Source organism: Mastigoproctus giganteus, chromosome 3 (genome assembly GCF_048544385.1).
Source record: "Mastigoproctus giganteus isolate SK-2022 chromosome 3, ASM4854438v1, whole genome shotgun sequence".
Taxonomy (NCBI): Eukaryota; Metazoa; Arthropoda; class Arachnida; order Uropygi; family Thelyphonidae; genus Mastigoproctus; species Mastigoproctus giganteus.
The window spans coordinates 222,380,377-222,402,255 of NC_143577.1; the positions used below are offsets into that span (position 1 = coordinate 222,380,377).

Below are 21,879 nucleotides of genomic sequence, written 5' to 3' on the forward strand. Positions count from 1 at the left end.
AAACAACTATATTACTGATGGAAGAACCATCTACCTACAGATCAAAGGTACACTAATGGGTAGTCCAGCCAGCTGTGTCCTGGCCAACCTTTATTTATACTATGCCGAAACTGCTTTACCAACTGAACCATCAATGTTCAGATACATTAACGACCTACTAGTAATAAACTGTACCAACTTCATACAACAGTTTGCCAACATTTACCCTCCAGAACTGACTCTAGAAAAAACCAACAACAACTACCAACATCTACAATAAAAGAGACTCCTTCAATTTCAATATTGTCAGCTATACGCACTGGCACTCTAATATCTCGAAAAAAGTTATAAAAGTTAAGAATATAACTAACCAACCCCTAGATATTACAAATATACTAGCATAATGACATCCTCTACATCCAGGCTGTGTAAATAATGTATAGGCAATACCCCTTAACCTTTTTGGTGTCTCACGGTCTGGAAAACTTGTGCCCACCGACTGGTTATCATAGGAGTATGTTTTCTCTTTTTTGTCATTATATGGAATCATATTTTCATCATGATTGGTAATATAATGGTCTACCTCCATCATTATTAACATCACTGACTTAAACACATGAGATACAGTCCCAAAAATTACGTTCAGGGTCCTACTTCAGGAACGGGCTAGCGACCCCTGAGCACTACTAATCCCTCTATTTTGTACGTTATGCCTTTTCCCCTATCCTGGGACACGTGGCCTCATTGTGTTTAATCCCCCTTGTCAACCCCGTACGTCTTACTGCTTTCCAATGCCTGAGGACGCTTCTACACAAATACCATATAGTCATTGAAACACGCACGTAGCATTCTTTCCCTCACTGCAGCACACCGGACGATCGTCCCTCCCACTTCTCCGGCTTGCGAAATCAGTAAGTACGATTCCTGACCGTCTGCTCAATCTCGTGATTTCAACTTTCAATGATTTTTAGTATTGCTTTACTACCTATATTTCTTATTATCTATCATTTCTCCACCTCTGTTGGGTCAGCCATGATATATACGTTACCATTACGATTAACATGACTTCAGAGCATCAACAATAAACTAAAAGCCTGATATCTTTTTACCACGTGCTACGTATATTTCATGTTAGAAACAGAGGCCTTACTTTTTGCTGAATTTTGATTGATTTTGACGGTTGGCCCTTGTCAACGACGTTGAAATCATCTGAAGTACACCACTAAGTACTTATAATATAATATTTTTGACTTTTTGTTTTTTAAAACCAATAATTGATACTTGGTCTAAGAAACCTCCACTATAGTTTAGCCAATTATCCCATTTGAAGCCCACATTTTTTATAACCTGATTAGGTTTTATGATCAATCTATAAAACTGTGTAAAGAAACAGCGCTTTTGTTTTTAATTCTACCATTCCAGGAAGGAAGCCAGTCACTCAGAGCCATTTATTGATGACATGGAGAACAATTCCGGCTATCACACACTCCCTTTAAAACTTCTAAGGATCCAAGTTACAAATGTTGTGACGTCAGTCAGACGTGCACGTCGAGACTTCGTAATCATGTGGCCTACTAGACTTCGTACTAAAAGATGGTACTGGTGGTAAACGCAGGCAGTTGAAGAAGAGGTATTTAACCGAAATATAGCTATAGAACTTTTCAATAACTTTTCAAGAACTTTTGAAGTAAACTAAAAGTTTACTTCAAAAATATAAATTATTTTGCGTTGCCTCTGCAGTTCAAAAAGCCGGTTTAAAATGGATTAGGTTTCGAAGCGAAATGTTACAATCTACAGCAGCAGCGACGTGTCCTTGAAGAAAGAATTTACAGGCTTCTCGGGTTTGTGCTTTGGAGGAGTCTTAGCAGTAAGTGAAAGACGCGCATTGTAATCGATGTAAACAGTGGACTAGAAATCAGAAATGATGTGTTTGTGATGATGAAGATTATGTATTTCTTTCCCCCTTTGCTTCAGGGATATTTATAAATTTCGCTAGGTGAGGTAAGTCTAGATTCAATATACCTGTTGATTTTATATTGGATACTTCACGTTTACTTCTATTGGGATAAAATATTATTATGGGATAAAAATACAATTAATGAAATATAAATTAAAATTTTAAAAGCTGAGGAAACCCAGATTTACAGAAATTATCCTAATTTCTGTAAATCTGGGATGATTAAGATGTAATCATCCTAAATTCGGAATTCCGAATACCTAAGACAGAATTTTGTTTTTGTAAAAATCATCAAGAGCATGTGAGCTGCTTTTAGGCAAGTTATGATGTATGCATAATGCTCCTGTTATCTTCACCATGTTCGTCCGTCCGTCCCCATGTAACAACTCTACTCCTAGCGAACAGATGTTCAAGAAATTTTATATTTGGCTATTTTAAGGTTTATCGACCATACCAAATTTTGTTAAATTGGACTAATAGAAATCCGCCAATTATTATTTATTTTTTATTTGATTAAAAACGAATTCATTAGACCTAAACATCACGAATTAACTAAACATCATAAATTAACTGTGGCTCCTGGACAAAACCGGTTTCCAACACAGCCAATTCACGGATTGCTCATGACCTGACTTCTCTTGGCAATCTTCCGAAACTACCTATCCCTTCCGGGGACGTCACATTTTACAGAACCTGAACTTCCGGCCACTCTATAAAACACTGTTGCGTCGTGATCGTGAATGTTGTGTAACTAACTCAGCAAGGTTTTCCCTCTTGTGGAGATAAGTTAAGACCTCCACCGAGTGTGTACATTGAAAGGCAGGTCAAAGTGTATCACTGTGAATATTTGCTAGTCTTGAATTCAATTTTTTCATTTAATTATCTTGTTAATATGTGATTATAACACTCGTCTTGGATTACTGTTGATAACACCTCGGAGTAAGTACCAGTAAGGTTACTATTTTTTGCTAAATGTCCTCATTAAATCGTAAAGAGAAAGAGCAAAACATTTTTTGTCGATTTTAAGTTATTGTAGTGTCCTCAGTTCGTTTATCCAAATAGAAATCACTGGTGGAATCGGATAGGATAAGTTTGAACCGCCATTGTAGGAGTTCGGCTTCTGTTGAGTTTTACTAAATTGTATATTATGGATTATTAATGAAATAATTAGTTTCGTAATTGAGTAAGGGTCATGACTTGTGACATGATAAATATATAGCATATACCAATTCGTAGGAATCGGTGCTGAAGTCCCCAGAATGAATTTTTTAATTTGATTTGTTCAAACGTTAGCTTCAAAAAAAGATTGGATTTTTATTTAAACTTAATTTTAAGGATTAAGAAGAATATCAAATTAGTGACGAATTATTTAGTTAATAAATTAAAGAGACACAGAAACAAAAGCCAATTAGGAAATCTTTCACTACTAAAAATTAATTGAAAAATTCTCTCTGATTTATAAACTCGTTTATGTATTGCTGGATATAAGTTAGTTGATTGTGATTAACATTCAACTTTTGCTCCAACTGAGTCCAAGTTTCTTTTCTAAAGATCCGACAAAATTATCAATGGCTGTTTCATCAAACTGGTGCCCATCCAAGTAAGAAAAAATGATTGTTTCTGAATGTGTGTAAAACTAAAATTATGGTGATTGGTTATGGTGATAATCTCGGTTCCAGTAAAGTGAAGGTTAATGGGCAAGATATCGAAGAAGTTGATGAATTTGATTACTTAGGGTCAAGAATAAATAAAAATTGTGACTGTCGCTGATCTGATAAAATTATGGAAAGATCATGATCTGCCCCTAAAGACGAAACTGAGATTCATTGATTCGTTAATTTTTCCAGTTGCCACTTATGGATGTGAAAGATGGAATCTGAAAAGAATTTACAGGAAAAAAATTGAGGCATTTGAAATGTGGTGTTACAGGAGAATACTGCGTATTTCTTACTTGGATCGAAGAACAAATGAGTGAGTATTGAATAAAATGGGCAGGCCTAAAATTCTTCTTCATAGCATCAACAGAATAAAACTCAGGTTTTTTGGTCATATACTAAGAAGGGAAAACTTTCTGTTGAAGAATATAATGGAAGGAAAAACCGAGGGGAAGAGGTGCAGAGGAAAACCTGCAACTAGGTGGAAGGATGGGATTAGTGAACTTCTGGGCACGAGACTTTGCGATGCTGCTGGTATAGCACGATCTGCTATGTGACTGGAAGAAGAAGAAGAGAGACATATGATGCAAGCTTATACAGCATCAGCCAAAAAAAAAAAAAAAAAATCCTTCCCATTTCACCCACCCATTAGCTCCAAAAGTTTGTTCAGTTCTTCCTTGAATTTATTTAAGTTATCAACTTCCACAACAGATGGAAGTTTGTTCCAGCAATCAATTACCCGTTTGCTAAAGGCAAATTTCTACACATCTATTCTACAACTGGCTTTCCTCAATTTGAATTTATGCACATTCAGGTGTGTGATCTGAGCAAGAGGAAGAATCCCATCAGCATTGAGCTTGCTCCAACTATTCAAGGCCTTATACACCTCAATTAGATTACCTCGCAGTTGACTAGTCTCCAGATGTTGCAATTTGCAGAATTTAAGCCTTTCTTGGTTAGAGCAACCCTTTATTCCCCTCAAAAATCTCGTTGCCCTTCTCTGTACTCGTTTCCAGCAGCTCTACATTCTTCTTAAAATCCAGACGTGTATACAGTACTCAAGATGTGGGCCTGACCGTTGTCTTATACAATGGGATAATTACCTTCTTATCCCTGCTAGCCTGTATATCATTGGCAAGACCCCATAAGCTGCTCTTGCAGCCTGTCTGCAATGCCAGAAAACTTCATATATCACTGCACAATTTTCGCCAGGTTTTTTCTTTCTCCACTACCCTCAGTGTAGTACCACACAGTTGGTACGTTCCTCTGGGATTACTGCTACCCATATGCAGTACTTTGCATTTGTCAATGTTAAACTTCAGTTGTCGCCTTAGTTCCTTTGTGACCACATCATAGTATCCAATCAATTTGGTCAGACAAGACTTCCCCTTAACAATCCCACGATGTGTCTGAACTATAACTGCGGTCTTGTCTAGATAAACCTGCAATGCTTCTTTAACCCGTGACTTCATTAATTTCCCCGAAACAGTAGTTAAACTGGCAAGTCTGTAATTACTCGTGTCACCCTTTGAACCCCTTTGTGAATTGGGGATACATTAGCATGTCTCCAGTCCGTGGGGATCTCCTCTGTGTCAAAAGATGCTGATATAATTAAGGCCTAATGGCGTGCTTACTTTCTTTTCTGCCTCCTTTCAAATAAGTGGATAGATCCTATCCAACCCAGGTGCCTTTCTTATGTTTAACCTCAACAATTTCTCCTATACTTCGCTTTCAGTTATTACAAAATCATTTAGCTCACTGTTAAGAGTTTGATAAACTTCTGTCCTCCACTTCCTTACAGCACTCGTGGGTAGCACAGTTGGTTGGATCACAGTTCTCCCAACAGTGGGTGGAAAAGACCTGCGTTCGAATCCTGACATTGACTGGAGGAATTTTTATGGACATTTTTCACAACATGTTACTCGGTCTCAATCGAGGGTAGCTTTGTTTTTTTTTCCCGGAAACTCGGGTTTTTCGTCCAGAAAACAGAAAATCGACCAAAAAAACACATGTATTTTACAGACAATAAACACTGAGCAACATGGCCTTGCCCGCCATGTTGCTCATGTGTGATGTAGATGCAAAATATTCATTTAGTTTGTCACCAACCTAAGCAGGATCATCAACAGTCGAACCATTGATATCAAGTGGACCAATCTGATTCATCTCCTTCCTTCTAGCGTTTACATAAGTAAAGAAGTCTTTTCTGTTTTTTTTTGCATCCTTTTGCCAAAGAAATCTCATAATCTACCTTCGCTTGCCTAACCTCCTTTGTGAATTGACTACAGAGTACCTTAGATGTACCATAGGCTTCTGTGTCGCCTGATGATTTATATGCATTCTGTGCCACGAGTTTCATTAGTTCATCTGACATCCATTTCGGCCTAAACCTTGAAGAGTATTTCTTAGTTGGTATGAAAAGCCTACTAGCTTCCAAGATTAATTCCTTGAATGCTTCCCATTTAGAATTTGCTGTTGGTAACATCATCAGTTGGTCCCACCGTATAGAATTTAAAAATTGTCTGAGACCACTGTAGTCACCTTTACGAAAACAAAATCCCTTCCCTTTACCCCTGATGGTGGTTACACTTTTTTATGTAAATCCAACATCAGTACACTGTGATCACTGCCACCTGTTGGTTCCTTTATCTACAGATTCTTAATACACGAATGATCATTGCTGATAGTCAGATCAAGAGTATTACTCCCTCTGGTTGCCTCTCGAATATGCTGCTCTAGAAAACAATCATCCAATAAATCCATAAAACTCTTGGTAGTGTGCGAGTGACCAATCCACAAGTTCCAGTCATTATCTGGGAAGTTAAAATTTTAAGACATTCTGATTTACTAGCGCTCTTTATTTCTCTGTACAGTTGTTCGTTGTACTCATCAAAGTCGTTGTACTCATCAGTTCGTTGTACTCATCACAGTCATTAGGTCATCTATAGGTGACCTAATGACTGTGATGAGTACAACGAAAAATGAGAATAGGACTGTGTTATAGGTGACTCAGACCTGTTCTAATTTTTCCTTTCCCAGGGCTTATATCACACCAAACTGAGAAAATTGCACTGTCCACCCAGGTTCCGTCTTGCTGTAAGATCCATATTACGGTCTCTCCTGACTGACATAGCCTTCGGGCAGTCTTGGTGAGCTCTTTTTGTAATGGTGTGTCGAGACGACGCTGATATACCATAGTGGCATAGTGTTTAGGGTAAGGCGCCACCTGTGGTCTCCCACAACTGTACCACTGTACTCTTGTGAAGTTTACAGGACTCTGTAAATGCCAGAAATGTGTGTGGCATGTTGTATGTGTATAGTATTGTGTTGGGTTCTGTTGTTTCTCAGGCTTCTTGGCTGCAGGGCCTCTAATGGGACCCTACGTTGCCCACCACCACTGGGAGGTGAGCCAGGCTGCCCATCACACTCTGGCTGGCCTCTGCCAGAGTCGCTTGAGCTTCCTGACAAAGGCCACAAAAAAAATGTTGAAGGAGTTCACAGGGAATAAAAGAGGAAGGAGGTCAGACTGTGGAGTGAAAGAAATTTGGACTAATAGTGAAGACAGTCCACCATGGATTTAAAGTAGGGGTAGGGAAGGGGATTAAACGTCGCAGGAGCAGGTGACCCTGTGTGTTGATCTAGCACCCAGTTGAGTGCCAGCAGTGATCCCGTACCCTAAATTGGGTGTCAGCATGAATCCTACCCATAAAAGGTTTGCAGTATTGTTTCTGTAGCACAGATTTGCATTTATCCTACCCCCGAAGGGGTTAGCAGGGAGCAAGGATGTACCAGTTGATCAAAAAAAGTGCACCTTATTACAAATACGAACCTCAGGCTGTACTAGAGACCCCAACCCATAAGCTGTACTGGGACCGCGCCATAATAATGGACAAGACGATCCCACACAGCAGACTGACCTTTTTCTTCTTGCCGACAAGAAGAAAAAGGCTACCTATCTGATCGGTATAGCGGTTCCCAACTCTGGCAACGTTCAGAAAACCCATGAGGAAAAGATCGATCAGGAAGCACGGACCTAAGAAAGGAGATGAAAGAGATGTAACTTATGCAACAAGTAACGACCATCCCTTAAATAGAAAGGGTGCAAGAGTGTTTGCTGATGCTATCGAGGTAGCGTTAGGTGGGTCGGAAAACTGCTATCTTGGGGGGATTCACAGACTAAAAGGTTAAAAGTAGCCGCAGGCAGGGGTGAAGGTGATTTTTGCACTACTACTATTGGAATGAGCAACGGCCTGGAGCGAGGGATGCTGGGGGTTTCAGGGACTGATGGCAGTAATCATGAAACAAATAAATACATGGAATGTGTTAGGGTAACTGAGAATAGGAATAGGTGCATGTATACTTGCATGTATACCAATGCTAGAAGTATAGTAAATAAATTTGATGAATCTGAAGTGCTGGTCAAGACGTCAAAGGCGGATGTTGTTGAGATATCAGAGACGTGGTGTCACACAGATATAAGCAGGGCAGAACTGGAATTTGGAGAGTACAACGTCTACAGAAAGATAGGGTAGGAAGGGAGGAGGGGTTATGCTGTTAATTAAGAAAAACACAAAAATCAAAGGAAGTGCATCCAGTTAACATAGATGGGTAGTGCACTATTGAGTCAGTTTGGTGTGACATAAGCACTGCGAAAGCAAAAATAAGAGTAGGAGTGTGTTATAGGCCTAATGACTCGAATGAGTACAATGAACAATTATACAGAGAAATAGAGTGGGCCAGTAAATCGGAATGTCTTATAATGGGGGATTTTAACTTCCCAGATATTGACTGGAACTTGTGGATTGGTCACTCACACACTAGCAAGACTTTTGTGGATTTATTGGATGATTGTTTTCTGCAGCAGCATGTTTGAGAGGCGACCAGGGGTAGTAATATTCTTGATCTAATTATCAGCAGCGTTTATTCATTCATTAAGAATTTTTAGATAAAGGAACCACTGGGTGGCAGTGATCACAGTGTGCTGAGGTGTGATTTACTCAAAGAGGTAACTACCATTAGGGGTAAAGGGAAGAGTTATTGCTTCCGTAAAGGTGAATACAATGGTCTCGACAATTTTTAAATTCTATACAGTGGGACCAACTGGTGATGTTGCCAACAGCAAATTCTAAGTGGGAGGCATTTAAGGAATTAATCGTAGAAGCTATAGACTTTTCATACCGATTAAGAAATATTGTTCAAGGTTTAGGCCTAAATGGTTATCTAATGACACTCGTAACAGAGAAGAAAAATGCATGGGATGCATATAAATTATCAGGTGACGCAGAAGCCTGTGGCAGATATAAGCTAGTCTGTAATCAGGTCACAAAGGATGTTAGGCAGGCGAAGGCAGATTACGAGAAATCTTTGGCAAAATATGCTAAGAAAAACAGCAAATATTTCTTTACTTATATAAACTCTAAAAGGAAGGGGATGAATCTAATTGGTCCACTTGATATCGATGGTTCGACTGTTGATGATCCTGCTTAGACAGCAAACAAACTGAATGATTATTTTGCATCTACATTCACACGTGAGGAGTTATTAAGGTTTGAAAATGGCGGACGGTTATCAAATTGTAGCAGGGTACTTAATGATTTTGTAATAACTGAGAGCAAAGTGGAGGAGAAATTGTTGAAGTTAAACATAAGAAAGGCACCTGGGGTGGATGGGATCTATTCAGTTATATTAAAGGAGGCGGCAAAGCAACTAAGCAAACCCTTAGCCATAATTATGAGAGCGTCCTTGGACTCAGTGGAGGTCCCCACGGACTGGAGATGTGCAAATGTATCCCCAATTCACAAAGGAGGTTCGAAGGGTGACACGAGTAATAACAGACCAGTTAGTTTAACTTCTGTTCCGGGTAAAATAATGGCGTCACTGGTTAAAGATGCATTGCAGGATCATCTAGACAAGACTGCAGCAATAATTCAGACACAGCATGGGTTTGTTAAGGGAAAGTCTTGTCTGACAAATTTGATAGGATATTATGATGTGGTTAGAAAGGAACTGGATGCAAAAAATAATTTTGATAACATATTTGGATTTCAGGAAAGCTTTTGACACTGTTGCGAATGAAAGAGTACTGTACAAATTGGAGCAGAATGGTATTAAGGGTAAGTTGCTACAATGGATGAAGGGATGGTTGAGTGGGAGAAGACAGAGAATGGTAATCAAAGGACGCTGCTTTTCGTGGGCTAATGTTATTAGTGGAGTCCCACAGTGTCCGGTGTTGGGCCCACTGTTGTTTTGTATATTTATCAAGCATATTGATGGAGGTATATCAGGCTTAGTGTCGAAGTTTGGAGATGATACAAGGGTTGGCAGGGTTGTTAATGACAGTGATGGCAGTGTGCTACTGCAACAGGATCTAGATAATTAGGGCAGATGCGCTGAGAAGTGGCAACCGAAATTTAACTTTCACAAATGCAAAATACTGCATATTGGTAGAAGTAACTCCAGAGGAACGTACCGATTGTGTGGTACTACAATCAAGGTGGTAGAAAATGAAAAAGACGGCGGAATAATTGTGCAGTCAGATATGAAGTTTTTTCAGCAATGCAGACTGGCTGCATGAGTAGGTCATCGACTTTGTCAATGATATACAGGAATTTTTCTACCTGTGAAAAGGAAGTGATTATCCCTTTCTATAAGGCAATGGTCAGGTCACGCCTTGAGAACTGCGTACAGGTCTGGAGGCCTCATTTTAGGAAGGATGTAGATTTGCTTGAGCGTGTACAGAGAAGTGCAACAAGATTGGTGAGGGGAATGAAGGGATCCCCTTACCGAGAGAGGCTTAAATTCTGCAAATTGCAGCAGCTGGAGACTAGGCACCTCGCAGGTGATCTGAGTGAAGTGTATAAGCCATTAAATGGGTTGAGCACGCTGAATTCTAATGGGATTCTTCCACTTGATCAGCTTACGAACCTAAGGTGGCATAAATTAAAATTGAGGAAAGTCAGTTGTAGAATAGATGTGCAGAAATTTGTCTTTAGCCAGCGAGGGGTTAATTGCTGGAACAAACTCTCATCTGTTGTTGTGGAAGTTGATAGCTTAAATAAATTTAAGTAGGAACTGGACAAACTTTTAGAGGGAATGGCTGTGTAAATTATTATTATTATATATTTTTTTTTGGCTAATGCTACATAAGCTCATATTGTGTGTTTGTTATTTGGTTTTTAGGAGCATTAACAACTAAGGCCATATTGCTCAGGGGATATGCGGTAGTCATTCCCTGACCTTTCCGCATCCTCCGTATTTGGTGGTCACGGGCTCGAACCCCGGTCTAATCAAGAAGCGTGTGCTACGCACTGCTGCACCTGGCTACGGAGGCGCCATATATAAGCTCATATGCTTGCTTTCTTGCATCGCATGCCTCTATTACTATTACTATTACTATTACTGTTACTGTCCCGTAATCCAAAATCCTAGCAGCAATAGTTCTCCCAGAGAACATATACAAGGAACTCCAAAAAGTCGCAATCCTGAACACCTGTAGGACAGTCAAAGAGTTCATAGACTAGCATATTTAAAATAGATGATCCAGCTGAAGCTAACATTATTCTAATTTCTCATTGGAATCAGTCAAGATTTCTTGAAATTTGTACTCGGAGTTGAGCAACAAATCTGTTGCTCAATTCTAATAGATTTGTAGATTTAAAGGAATTCATGACACCCATTATAAAGATGCACACCTTTAATTAAGTAAAGCAGACGAAAATGTAAAAGCTAAATTAACCCCCCCCCCCCTTTTTTATTTCATATTTTAAGTACAACTGTTGTCTGTCACATCGGTAGTTTTAGAAAAATTATTAAAAAGTACAGAATCGCTAAAACTCTATCTGAATTTCAAGAACACAGCTCAGTAAACAATAAAACACTGAGGTTTATAGAAAATTTTTTGCCTACTAATACTGAAAGCATTATTTATCTGAATATAATTCAAGTGTCCATTGAGAAAAACTGACTTAAATTTTTCCAGTTATCATGACAACAGTAGCGACCTGGATGGTGCAGGTTCTGGCTGCAATTGCCCTTTCGAGTTCAGTGCTCAGTTATAAAATAAGACTTAATAACCATGGCTATGAAGATATCCTGGTTGCCATCGATAGGAGGATTCCAGAGGATAAATATTTAGTGGATTCCATCAAGGTATATCAATATTCTCTGCTTCTGGTTGAGTATTTATTGAGAATATTTGTGCTTGAGATAAATATCGCTGAATATTTCCTTGTAACTAAATTTAATTTTCTGTTATATTTCAGAGAATGTTTAACGATGCCTCGAAGTATTTATTTGAAGCTACCAAAGGACGTGTATTTTTCAGAAATATTACAATAGCTTTGCCCAATACATGGACGAAGAAAGACGATTATATAATTACCAGTAAGATGGACTATTTGAAAGAAGCTGCAATCAGAGTGAGTCCACCAAACTGTCTCTATGGAGACACTCCCTATACACTCCAACCTGAAAGCTGCGGAAAACCTGGACAATATATTCATCTAACCCCGAAATTCTTGAATAAAACTGATGATTCTTTGAAAGAACTATATGGTAGTTCAGGTACGCATGTTTTTCCAACTACAAATTGTGCATGATCACTTGAAATTTCCAATGTACTCTTATTAGATGACTGATTATCTGTAGAGAAACAATGGAATATACTGTATTTATGAGAAATGTTTATGATAGGACTTTTCACCAATGACATTTGAATTTTTCTCCTATTCATCAGGTCGACAGCTGGTGCACCAGTGGGCCCATTTGCGATATGGTGTATTCGATGAGCATGGAAAGCCTGGAGATCCATTATATCCAGTGGTATACCAAAGGGATGGAAAGGTACTGATTCATAATTTTGTTTAGATACAATTTTATAATTTGGTAAGTCTTAGAGTTCTTTGACAGAAAAATCTTTTTGGAAGGATTTAAAAATGTCTATTTCTCTTTCATTCCTTCCCAGTTCTTTCCTACAACCTGTGTGGAAGGCATCAAGGGATGGTTAAGGCGACCTAATGGAAAAAAATGTCTGCTATCCGAAAAATACCCGATTAACTCAGATTGTATGTTCATTCCTGATGTTGAGTCTACAGTCGCTAATGCATCTATTATGTACAACCCATTCTTACCTACAGTAAGTACTTTTATTGATGTATTATTCATACTAGTGTTTGATGAGACCTCATATGTTGGTTTTAGTTTTAAACTTTAGAGTTAAATAGAAATGTCTATTATTCTCCATAAATAAATGATCAGTTTTCATAAAGGTGAAGAATTTCTGTGACAGCGAAGACTCAAAACACAACATATGGGCCCCCAACGAACACAACACCCAGTGTCAGTACAACAGCACAGAAGAGGTCATCAATAGACATCCAGACTTCCTGAACAATATCGGGTGAGTAGATGACATTTATTAAATAAATAAATTGGTTTCAGATGGCTTTAATACTGATTCTCGAAAAGATTTCCTTCGATATATATAATCAAAATGTACTTTGGTGATTGTTACTCAGTAATATTATGTTTTATTGTTGTATATTGGCAGGATAATTCTTGGAACCAATGACAATATTTTACCTAATTTTCGAATAGTGTATCCAAAATCTGTCACTAGAGGACGCTATGTCTTAGCTATAGATATCTCGAAATATCCTGAGGTATGTGACTTTAAATGATTCATTTAAAACAAATTAAATATTAATATTTTAATTTAAATACATTTGTTTATTTTAATATTAATATATAAATTTATTTATATCAATATTATTTATGCATATATATGCGTGTATACCAATTTATTTTAATTCATTTTTTTTAATATTTATTTTAAATATTAAAATAAACGAATAATGTTATAAGTACACTCAGTAGCCATTGAAATACGATCAGCCACTGACAGCACGTCCAGAAGTGTAATCTATCATGCTACTTTCAGAAGGTTCCCCACTGGAACTTGCATATCATACAGGCTGTTTGACCTCATTCCACATATGGTCGGTGGATTTGAGATGCAGAGATTTGGTATTCAAAGAAGGATAAAGTCTCTTTCTTTCAAAAACCTTTTGCCATTCTAGGAACAGTTATGCAGTAGTGGCTTAACTTCCTTTTTATTACGTTGGGACGATTTTCTCCCCACCTTTGGAGAAAGGAGTGATTGTATTTCATTGGCGACTGGAATATCGGTGATTACACTTCATGCAGATGTCGGTCTGAATTGAATGTATATTATTTTCTTACACTGAAGCTTTTTGCATTGCAGGGTGAAGTTCTGCCACATATCAAGAATTCTGCTAGTGACATGATCGAAAGAATGCTTCCATATTATTCTGAAATAAGCATTGTAACCTTTGATCGAACAGCCAGTCGGAGTACGCTTATGGAAACGATAGGACCAACAGTTGACAGACAACAAATGATAAAGTTTATACCATCAATAGAAGGAGCTAACTCTTCCTTTGTAGGAAATGCATTGACCAGCAGCGTAAAAGTAAGTAATAGTTAAATATATTGTTATTTTCAGCATCCTTTTAAATAGGGTAATTCAAAAGTTAGAATTGGAGACAATTCATAAAGTTCATAAGATGACTTAGAACTATGCACTGAGTGGCCAGTTTATTAGGGACATCTACCTAATAGCGAGTAAGTCCCCTTTTTGCCCTCAAGACAGCTTGGATTCGTCATAGCATAGACTCAATGAAGTGTCAAAAATGCGTGCTGCAAGGACACTGGACCTTGTTTACTCAGTTGTTTCCCACAGTCATTGCTACTCAGAAAAGCTCATTCTACAAGTGCCCAGTTACATTCAGATGCTTCAAGTCCTTCACTTCAGTTGGCCAAGTAGACAAGTCCAAGTCAAGAGTCCATTTTTGCAGGGCAACCTGCAAAAATGGACCCTTGTTTATACTCTGACTACCACCAGGTCAGTGGAGTTTACTATAAATTATCAATACAAACATTAATCGTATTTAGCAGTCACGCGCCTGAACCCTGGTCCACTCAAAAAGCTCATGGTATTGTTCTCTCGCTCCTGTCCACTCGGCTACTGTAATATGTATTTCACTTCGTTGAATAACTGTTTCAGATTATTAATTAATAATAATTTTTATTAAAATGAATGATAGACGGTTTGGTAACATAATTAATTTTTTGTCTCTGTAGATGCTCAAGACGGATAATATTTCACCAGAAGGTGGCATAGTCATCCTAGTCACCAATGGTAGCAACACAATGAATTCCCCTGGGCATCTGAACGATGTCATACCAGTTTCTAAGGCAATGGAAGAATTAGTAAAATGGAGGGTTGTCTTACACACCATAGCCATTGGTGAGATTGGTGCAGAGAATCTTAAAAGTCTCAGTGAAGCTACAGGTGGATTGAGCTTTGTAGTAAGAAACACATCTGTGAACAGCTCTGAACTCAGCGATGCATTGAAAGAGATTGTAGAGCTACAGAAATATCCAGAAGAGGAGGAAATAAAGGTGAGTGAATAACTTTGATGTAACGTGAATTTTTGCTTATTCTTTTGCATGAAATATTTTGATGAATTAATTTAATCATGGTTATTTATTTATTTATTTTTTGTATGTGTTTTGAAGGTTTTAAAGGTTCTCTCTGATTTCTTTCAGTTAGCTGAAGAAACCTTTTATTTGGATGCGCAAAGAAAACTCTCAATTCCCATCGACCTCGAAGAAGGACTCATAAAAAAAGAGATCACTTTGCGTTTTTCAAATTTAATGCACCTTCGTTTGAATTTTTTTCTTACTACTGGCGAGATTAAACCTTTTACCTTGGCTAATGTGGATAATCCAAGTGAAATTGTCCCAAATATTTCTGAAGATATTTATATGAACGTGGATTCATTTGTCTACACAAAAGCAGAGCAAGTAAGAACTGTTGCTTCTGAAAATGCTATTTCATTGAATCCCTAGTATAGTGATTCAACAACAGATGTAAATTCCGCTACCCTATTAACCACTCATTTCTTTTCGCAGGTTTACCAGATAGACGTAGAGTGTAGACAGGACTTCCCTACAAACATCACGATGAATATTACAGTGAAGACTGACATCGTAGCCGCGGTAGAACCAGTTCGAATACGGGCTTGGGTTAATCAGACTGCGATAACTCAACCTCAACAAGTGCTTATATTTGCACAGGTTACCAAAGGTCCCAGTAGTGTCCTGGGAGCAAATGTATCCGCAAAAATCTCACTACCAGATGGGTCTGAGAAACATTTTTTTCTCTACGACAATGGAGGAGGTAAGAATTGTACACCATACAATGCGACACACATAAATGTACACTCTGTTTAGAATTTGGAACTGTGAAACAGCGCTAGCACTAGCTCAAACTGAATATTTTCTTTCTAGGTAGCGACATCAGGAAGAATGATGGGGTTTATTCTGCTCCCTTCTCTCATTTCAATGGTTCTGGCAGGTACAATGTATTCATTCTCGTCCGTGGTGATAACGCTGTTCTCGGTAAATCCAGACTGAGAGATATGGAAGGTAACCGTAATTTCAATAAGCATGATATATGCAGTTAGCTTGTAATGAACCTCTACTTTTTAGCTCTAGTGTATCAAATAACATCAGCGGGCCAAATTAACCGTGTTTCTGTTATCTGAATAATAACAGAAACACGGTATTTCGGTCAATTCAGTTATTGATTGAAGGTGTATTGGCTTGACCTGAATCCGACGTTCCAGTTCATCCCAAAAGTATTCAATGAGGCTAAGGCTAATATTCTGGGTAGACCAGTGAAGCTGTTGGACGTCTGTCTTGAAATGTAGTCACTGTTACCACAGTCGCTGTTAGTGGGCTATCGAGAATATAGTGCACCGCATCGGATTCATTGTTCCAGGAAGAATGACCAGTAGTCCCATCACATAATCCCATGTGTGGATGCTTAAATAAATATACTTTTATAAAAATCAATTGCAAAATTCACTAACCACTGAAATCTTTGCAACAGCTAAAAATGTGGCCTTGCGACTCATGTATGACTCACCTCAACTGAAAGGAGATAATAATTCTTGATCTTTGAAATAAAGAACTACTAAGAAATAATTTAAAAATTGAATATCATTTTCGGTGGTAGCTTTCCAATGAATAAAAGGTGTTAATTCAAACTTTATATAGTACTCAGGAAAATAAATCAGAAGTTTTGAAATTATGTTTTATTTATAAAAGAAATTTTGGTTGTCAAGTGCTGTTTAAGCTTATGTGATTTATCTTGTAGATCGGCCTGATGGAAATCCTTCGGCAAACTTCAGTGTCAGCGATTTTGAAGTGGATCAGACAAATGATATTGAATTGTTTCAGTTGATTGACGAATCCCAAACGGATCTTGGAGAACCACTGAAGAAATTTAGTCGGGTAGCTTATTCACATTTTGAACTTCAAATTAAAAACGAATCGCTACTCAACCACCTCCAAGCCATCAGGATCACAGATCTAAGAGTGACTAAAGTGACTTCTGGAGAAATTATAACATTCAGTTGGACAACTCCTGATGACTTTATGTACGGTAAGTTGTAAAGTTATTGGTAAAATGGTTTAAAAATTACTGTATTTTATTTTTATTATATATTTATCATAGGTAAATAATAATTAGTTTCCATATCTTTGCTAGAGGACAGGACAGCTTATAGACTATTGTATTCAATATTCTCATGATGGTTTCTTTTGTTTCAGATGGATATATCGATTTTCGAATTAGTGAGCAGAAAGAAAAATTGATCAACGATTTTAATAATTGTTACAATCCCAAGTATGCAGAGTGGAATTATATTTATAAACTTAAGGAATACGGATTAAAGGGAAATATCTATAGAGTGAAAACATATGGTGAAAGAGAGTATTTTAATGTGGTAATGGATGAGTCGTTTCTTGAAACTAACAACTCCACAGGTACCACAGACTTCTACGTCGCCGTCAGAGTTTATAAATATGGCGAAGAACGCGACCCTAAGGGCTTTAGTAGAAGCCCTATAGCTGTTAGTGGACTATCGAACATCGTAGGTGTTCATATTGGATATGTTCCCGAAAGCAGCTCAAATGCCTTTTCAGCATCAACGTCCATCTTGATTGGAGCATTAGTATTCGTTTTCTTAGTAGTGTGCATATTAGTTGGAGCACTGATTTGTGAACGTCAAAGGAAGAGGAGAATTGTATGGGGATTTCGTGCACGTTCCAAGAGCGAATTGACACCGATCGAACTTGATTATCAGTGATTTTTATAAAGACCAGGATGGATTTAGACATGAAGTTCAGTGTGGTGAATGGTAACATTTAAAATAAGTTGTAATTACTGTAGATAAGTTAACTTAAAATTGATTACACTGGTTTGTTTTATTGTCTTTATGTTCACAGATGTTATGTGCTGAATCCAAAAATGATTCCACTTTTTTCCATCATTTTGGGTTGTTCCTCAAATAGTGTGTAATATAAGGTTTTTGTACACCGTGTAAGTCCTTATACATTACTGATTTAAGGTGTAGTTTATACACTTTTGTCCTTTGTTTTTTTGTACTTACTGTGATATTATTGTAATCTTTTTTTATCCGTTGTAGATTATAATTAATGTGACATGACATTAACGGGATTCGAACCCTCGCCTTTTCCACAACGTACGGGGAAGGATTGATTATAACCACGTGCAGACCGTCTGATCTATAGCCCATTTCTCTTCAGTTCTTCGGATGATTTGAAAAGTCTGTGTCCTATGCTTGAAGTCTGTGGAGAACAGACCTTTAAGACATTCCACCTTTTAGGTATCAGGAAAGGTGAAATGTTAACACGATGCTAATTACCACAGTCACATCCAAAAAACCCCTTATTTTTTTAATTTAAAATAAATTTTGATCGTAGGAAAATTCCTTTTTTCTAATGGGAAAAAATCCTGATCCGATGGAACAAAATGTATATCGTTTTTGAAATCAGCGTTGCAAAACTATAGAAAGGCGTGAAAACAATGTTTTTTAAGCTTTGGTTTTCAGATCTTTCTTGCTATGTAAGTATAAAAATATAAAATATTTATGATTTTATTAAGTTCATTGCCAGTGTCGAGTGCCAAAGAAAGTTCTTCCTTGAGAAGAACTTTCTTTGTCTGTATAACAAACTATTGTTACTGTGCCATGTCTTTGTTAACTTTTCTTTCATGGTTACAATTTATCACTATATAAGGAGGGCCCATTAAAACACTGCAATTTTGCCATCATACCAAACACATCTAATATAGGTCAGCATATAACCGTCCAACACAAATTGTCTAAGATTTTTCTACACCTTGTCCACTAACTTTGCGAGGACCATAAAATATATCTTAACACATTCTATCCAAGACAGTCATTATGGCCCACCCTCGTGGATAGGACAGTTGGTAGAATCTCCATCCTCCCCACAGCGGATGGAAAAGACCTGAGTTCGAGTCCCTCGACGACTTGGGAATTTTTATGGACCTTTTTCACAACGTGGCCAAGTTAGTCGGTCTGAGGCGAGGGGTAGCATGGTTTTTTGAGTTTTTCTTCCAGCAAAGAGAAAATCAACCTCAGAACACACGCAATTTACAGACAATATACAGAGAGCAATATGGGCTTAGGTAATGCCAGCATTGCCTTGGCATTAAAATCACTTCCTTTCAGATAGTGAGAACTTTAGTTGTTAGTGTGTTTTAAGTTTCGTAAATAAGAAAGATGACAAAGCAATAGAGTGAATATTTCATTGGTTTCTATATAAACAAAGAAAAACAAAACTGCTGGCCTGTGTAACATAACGAGATACTAGTTATTCTGTACACTCAGCAACTTTTTAATAGGTCCTTGTATGTGAACACATGTAGGTTATTAATTTCACATGCTGAACTTTTTTGGTGCCAATTGAATAAAATCGCATTTTCTATTAAATATGTGTTTGTTTCCTTCTTTATAAATGACATTCTTACTCACACATATACAATCATTGGCGAAGCCATCGTACAACCAGACGCAGTTTGGTCATAGCAGCCCTTGCGCCAATAAATCCCTCTCCAACGTACAACCAGGTCCAGTAAAGGCCTGAGAAGAGACAGGGATTTCTCCATAGATGACTGAATTAGCTTGCTGTTATCCGAAATAGAGAAGTTAATTCAGCGCATAGATTCAACTGCGTGTACACTGAGTGGTCAGTTTATTAGATACACCAAGACCAGCCAAGGATATCGTGTCAGCGCTATCCTTAATGTTTCAGCAGCTTCCTGTAAGGGCGTTAATGGTAGTGAATATAAGATGGTGGTTAAGAACTGATCCACCAAACCATCAATTATTTTCCCAATAACATTCAGTTGGACAACTCCTGATTACTGGATTTTGGTGCTGTGTTGAAGGCTTGCATAATATAAAAATAAACTCCTTTTTTTTCTTTCACGGCAAGTCAATTGATAATAGTTATATGACATGTCTTGTATTATTTCTTACACTCACACGGCACTTAGTTTGAATTAATTTTAATTATGGATGTTGGTGAACACACCGTTACCTCTGAGGATGAGGTTGGTGAGTCTCCTCCTTTACCTTCTAGAGTCACGGAATCACAACCTAATGTTTGTAGGGGCGAATAATTTAAAGCTACCCACTCCAGGTGTGATCAAGGATCTATGGCGATCAACCACAAAAAAGTTGATAATGAACGTAATACTGAAGTTAACATCAGTACACCTGCAGCTATTATAGACACTACAGATGTACATACTGCCAGCTGTGCAGAAGCAAGCCCAGCTTGTAAATACTAATGTATCTATCAGTGGTTTTTCTGAGTCTGCTGTGATACACCCCATGGTGAAGAAACTTAAGAAATCGTTGGGCGATTTTTTGTCAGGCGAAACAAGGTAACTAAGGTAGCTTCAAATTTCATATAGGGATTATGGAGTGACATGGAAGCTATTGTCACTACATTAATTATTGAAAAGTTGAAGGCGAAGTCAGAGGAGCTCCAAATAAAAGCCAATCACTTTGACCAGATAATGTCGGGTCAATTGACACCGGTTAAGTATTCAGATAGAGTTAAAAGCCAGTCCAATTTGGTTACTAATAATGTAGTTATACTTCGTCCATCTGAAGAGTCCCAATTAACATCTAGTCAGGAAGTTAGAAACTCTATTACGGACTCTTCAAAAAAGGAACACAAAGGCATTCGAAAGAAGAACATTAGAATAATTAGAGACAAATGTGTATTGCTTTAAGCTGCAAACAGTAATGAATTAAATAAACTTTTAGTTCTCCATCCCTACAAGATGTTGGGCTGTCGTTTGACAAATCAAAGTTATCTAATCCGACGGTTCCCATCTATGACATACCCAAAGAATATACTAAGGACGAAATGACGCAAGACATTTACTATAAGAATCTTAAGGTTGTGGATTTACATTAGAAGAAATAAAGCTTGAGGCAACTTTTAGATTCAATTATGGGTCAAAAAAATAAATTAACTGTCATTGGCTTCAGTCTTGGGGTGTTGAAACATTTTGATAAAGACAGGATCTTCCTCGGTTACAAGTAACTCGCATAAGTACAGAAAATTTACAATTGTCTCAAAATGCTTTCAATGTTTAGCTTACGGTCATACAGCGCAACACTGTACCCACAGAGCGATATCCTGAGGACACTGTGGTATGGAGGGGTGGGCAGAAGGGGAATATACTCTCCCTTAACCAAAACTTGATTTTTAACAAATATCTTAATTATCTAAAACTTCCTAGACTTCTAATAAATGAAAAAAAATATAAAATACCCAATGTTCCACAACAGAAGTATTTCGAAATTATTTTCCATGGCAGTTTAAGTTTTCTGTCTCATCTAAACAGCCTGTATACTAAAGTCAAGACTTTTACGACCAGCATTATTAGAATTTCTCGAACTGAATGGGGTTAACCACGAAGACACTATTTCTTTACTACAAAACAATATCCTTGCCTGTTGCCTCTTATACCTCTCAACGTGGCCTTAGTCGCCTTTACCCCTAAAACCAACCAATCTTATACCTCTACAGTATGGTTTCGTCGTGTAGACAAAGTTCAATTTCAGGCCAAACTTCGATCAGTGCATTGGTCTAAATTTTTAGTTTCTGGTTTTGTTTTAGTTATGATAGAAACATACTTTATCATTCTTTTAAATCCTAGTGGTTACTAGACAAATTGTAATGTAATTAAATGTAAACTGTCAACTATTTTGGGCCCCTATTTTTGTGTAGCCACCAAATTCTTTCGCCCTTAAGTCGATATTGGTACCTATTTTCATGGTGTTCTTGGCA

At 37.7% G+C, this 21,879-nt stretch overlaps 1 protein-coding gene across 3 annotated transcripts; it reads left to right on the forward strand.

The window, feature by feature from the left end:
• Window positions 1-1,601: 1,601 nt before the first annotated feature.
• LOC150088774 (calcium-activated chloride channel regulator 3A-1-like) lies at window positions 1,602-19,464 on the forward strand. Of its 3 annotated transcripts, none has more exons than XM_090369638.1 (14): window positions 1,602-1,980; window positions 11,570-11,739; window positions 11,853-12,153; window positions 12,326-12,432; window positions 12,554-12,724; window positions 12,858-12,988; window positions 13,139-13,250; window positions 13,853-14,080; window positions 14,752-15,072; window positions 15,220-15,477; window positions 15,586-15,853; window positions 15,964-16,101; window positions 16,835-17,122; window positions 17,290-19,464. In XM_090369638.1, exons 2-14 carry the CDS (start codon window positions 11,575-11,577, stop codon window positions 17,826-17,828), a joined length of 3,027 nt encoding a protein of 1,008 aa, XP_090225764.1. In that variant the 5' UTR covers window positions 1,602-1,980; window positions 11,570-11,574; the 3' UTR covers window positions 17,829-19,464. The 3 variants fall into 3 exon arrangements, with proteins under 3 accessions (XP_090225764.1, XP_090225766.1, XP_090225765.1); XM_090369640.1 differs by having other exon boundaries at window positions 1,602-1,975; XM_090369639.1 differs by lacking the exon at window positions 1,602-1,980 and adding an exon at window positions 2,786-2,875.
• Window positions 19,465-21,879: the final 2,415 nt, after the last annotated feature.

Coding starts and splice junctions, on each gene's coding strand:
- LOC150088774 (XM_090369638.1), top strand. CDS start 11,575: ATGACAACAGTAGCGACCTGGATGGTGCAGGTTCTGGCTGCAATTGCC. Junction 12,154..12,325: donor AGAACTATATGGTAGTTCAG/GTACGCATGTTT, acceptor CCTATTCATCAG/GTCGACAGCTGGTGCACCAG. Junction 12,989..13,138: donor GACTTCCTGAACAATATCGG/GTGAGTAGATGA, acceptor GTATATTGGCAG/GATAATTCTTGGAACCAATG.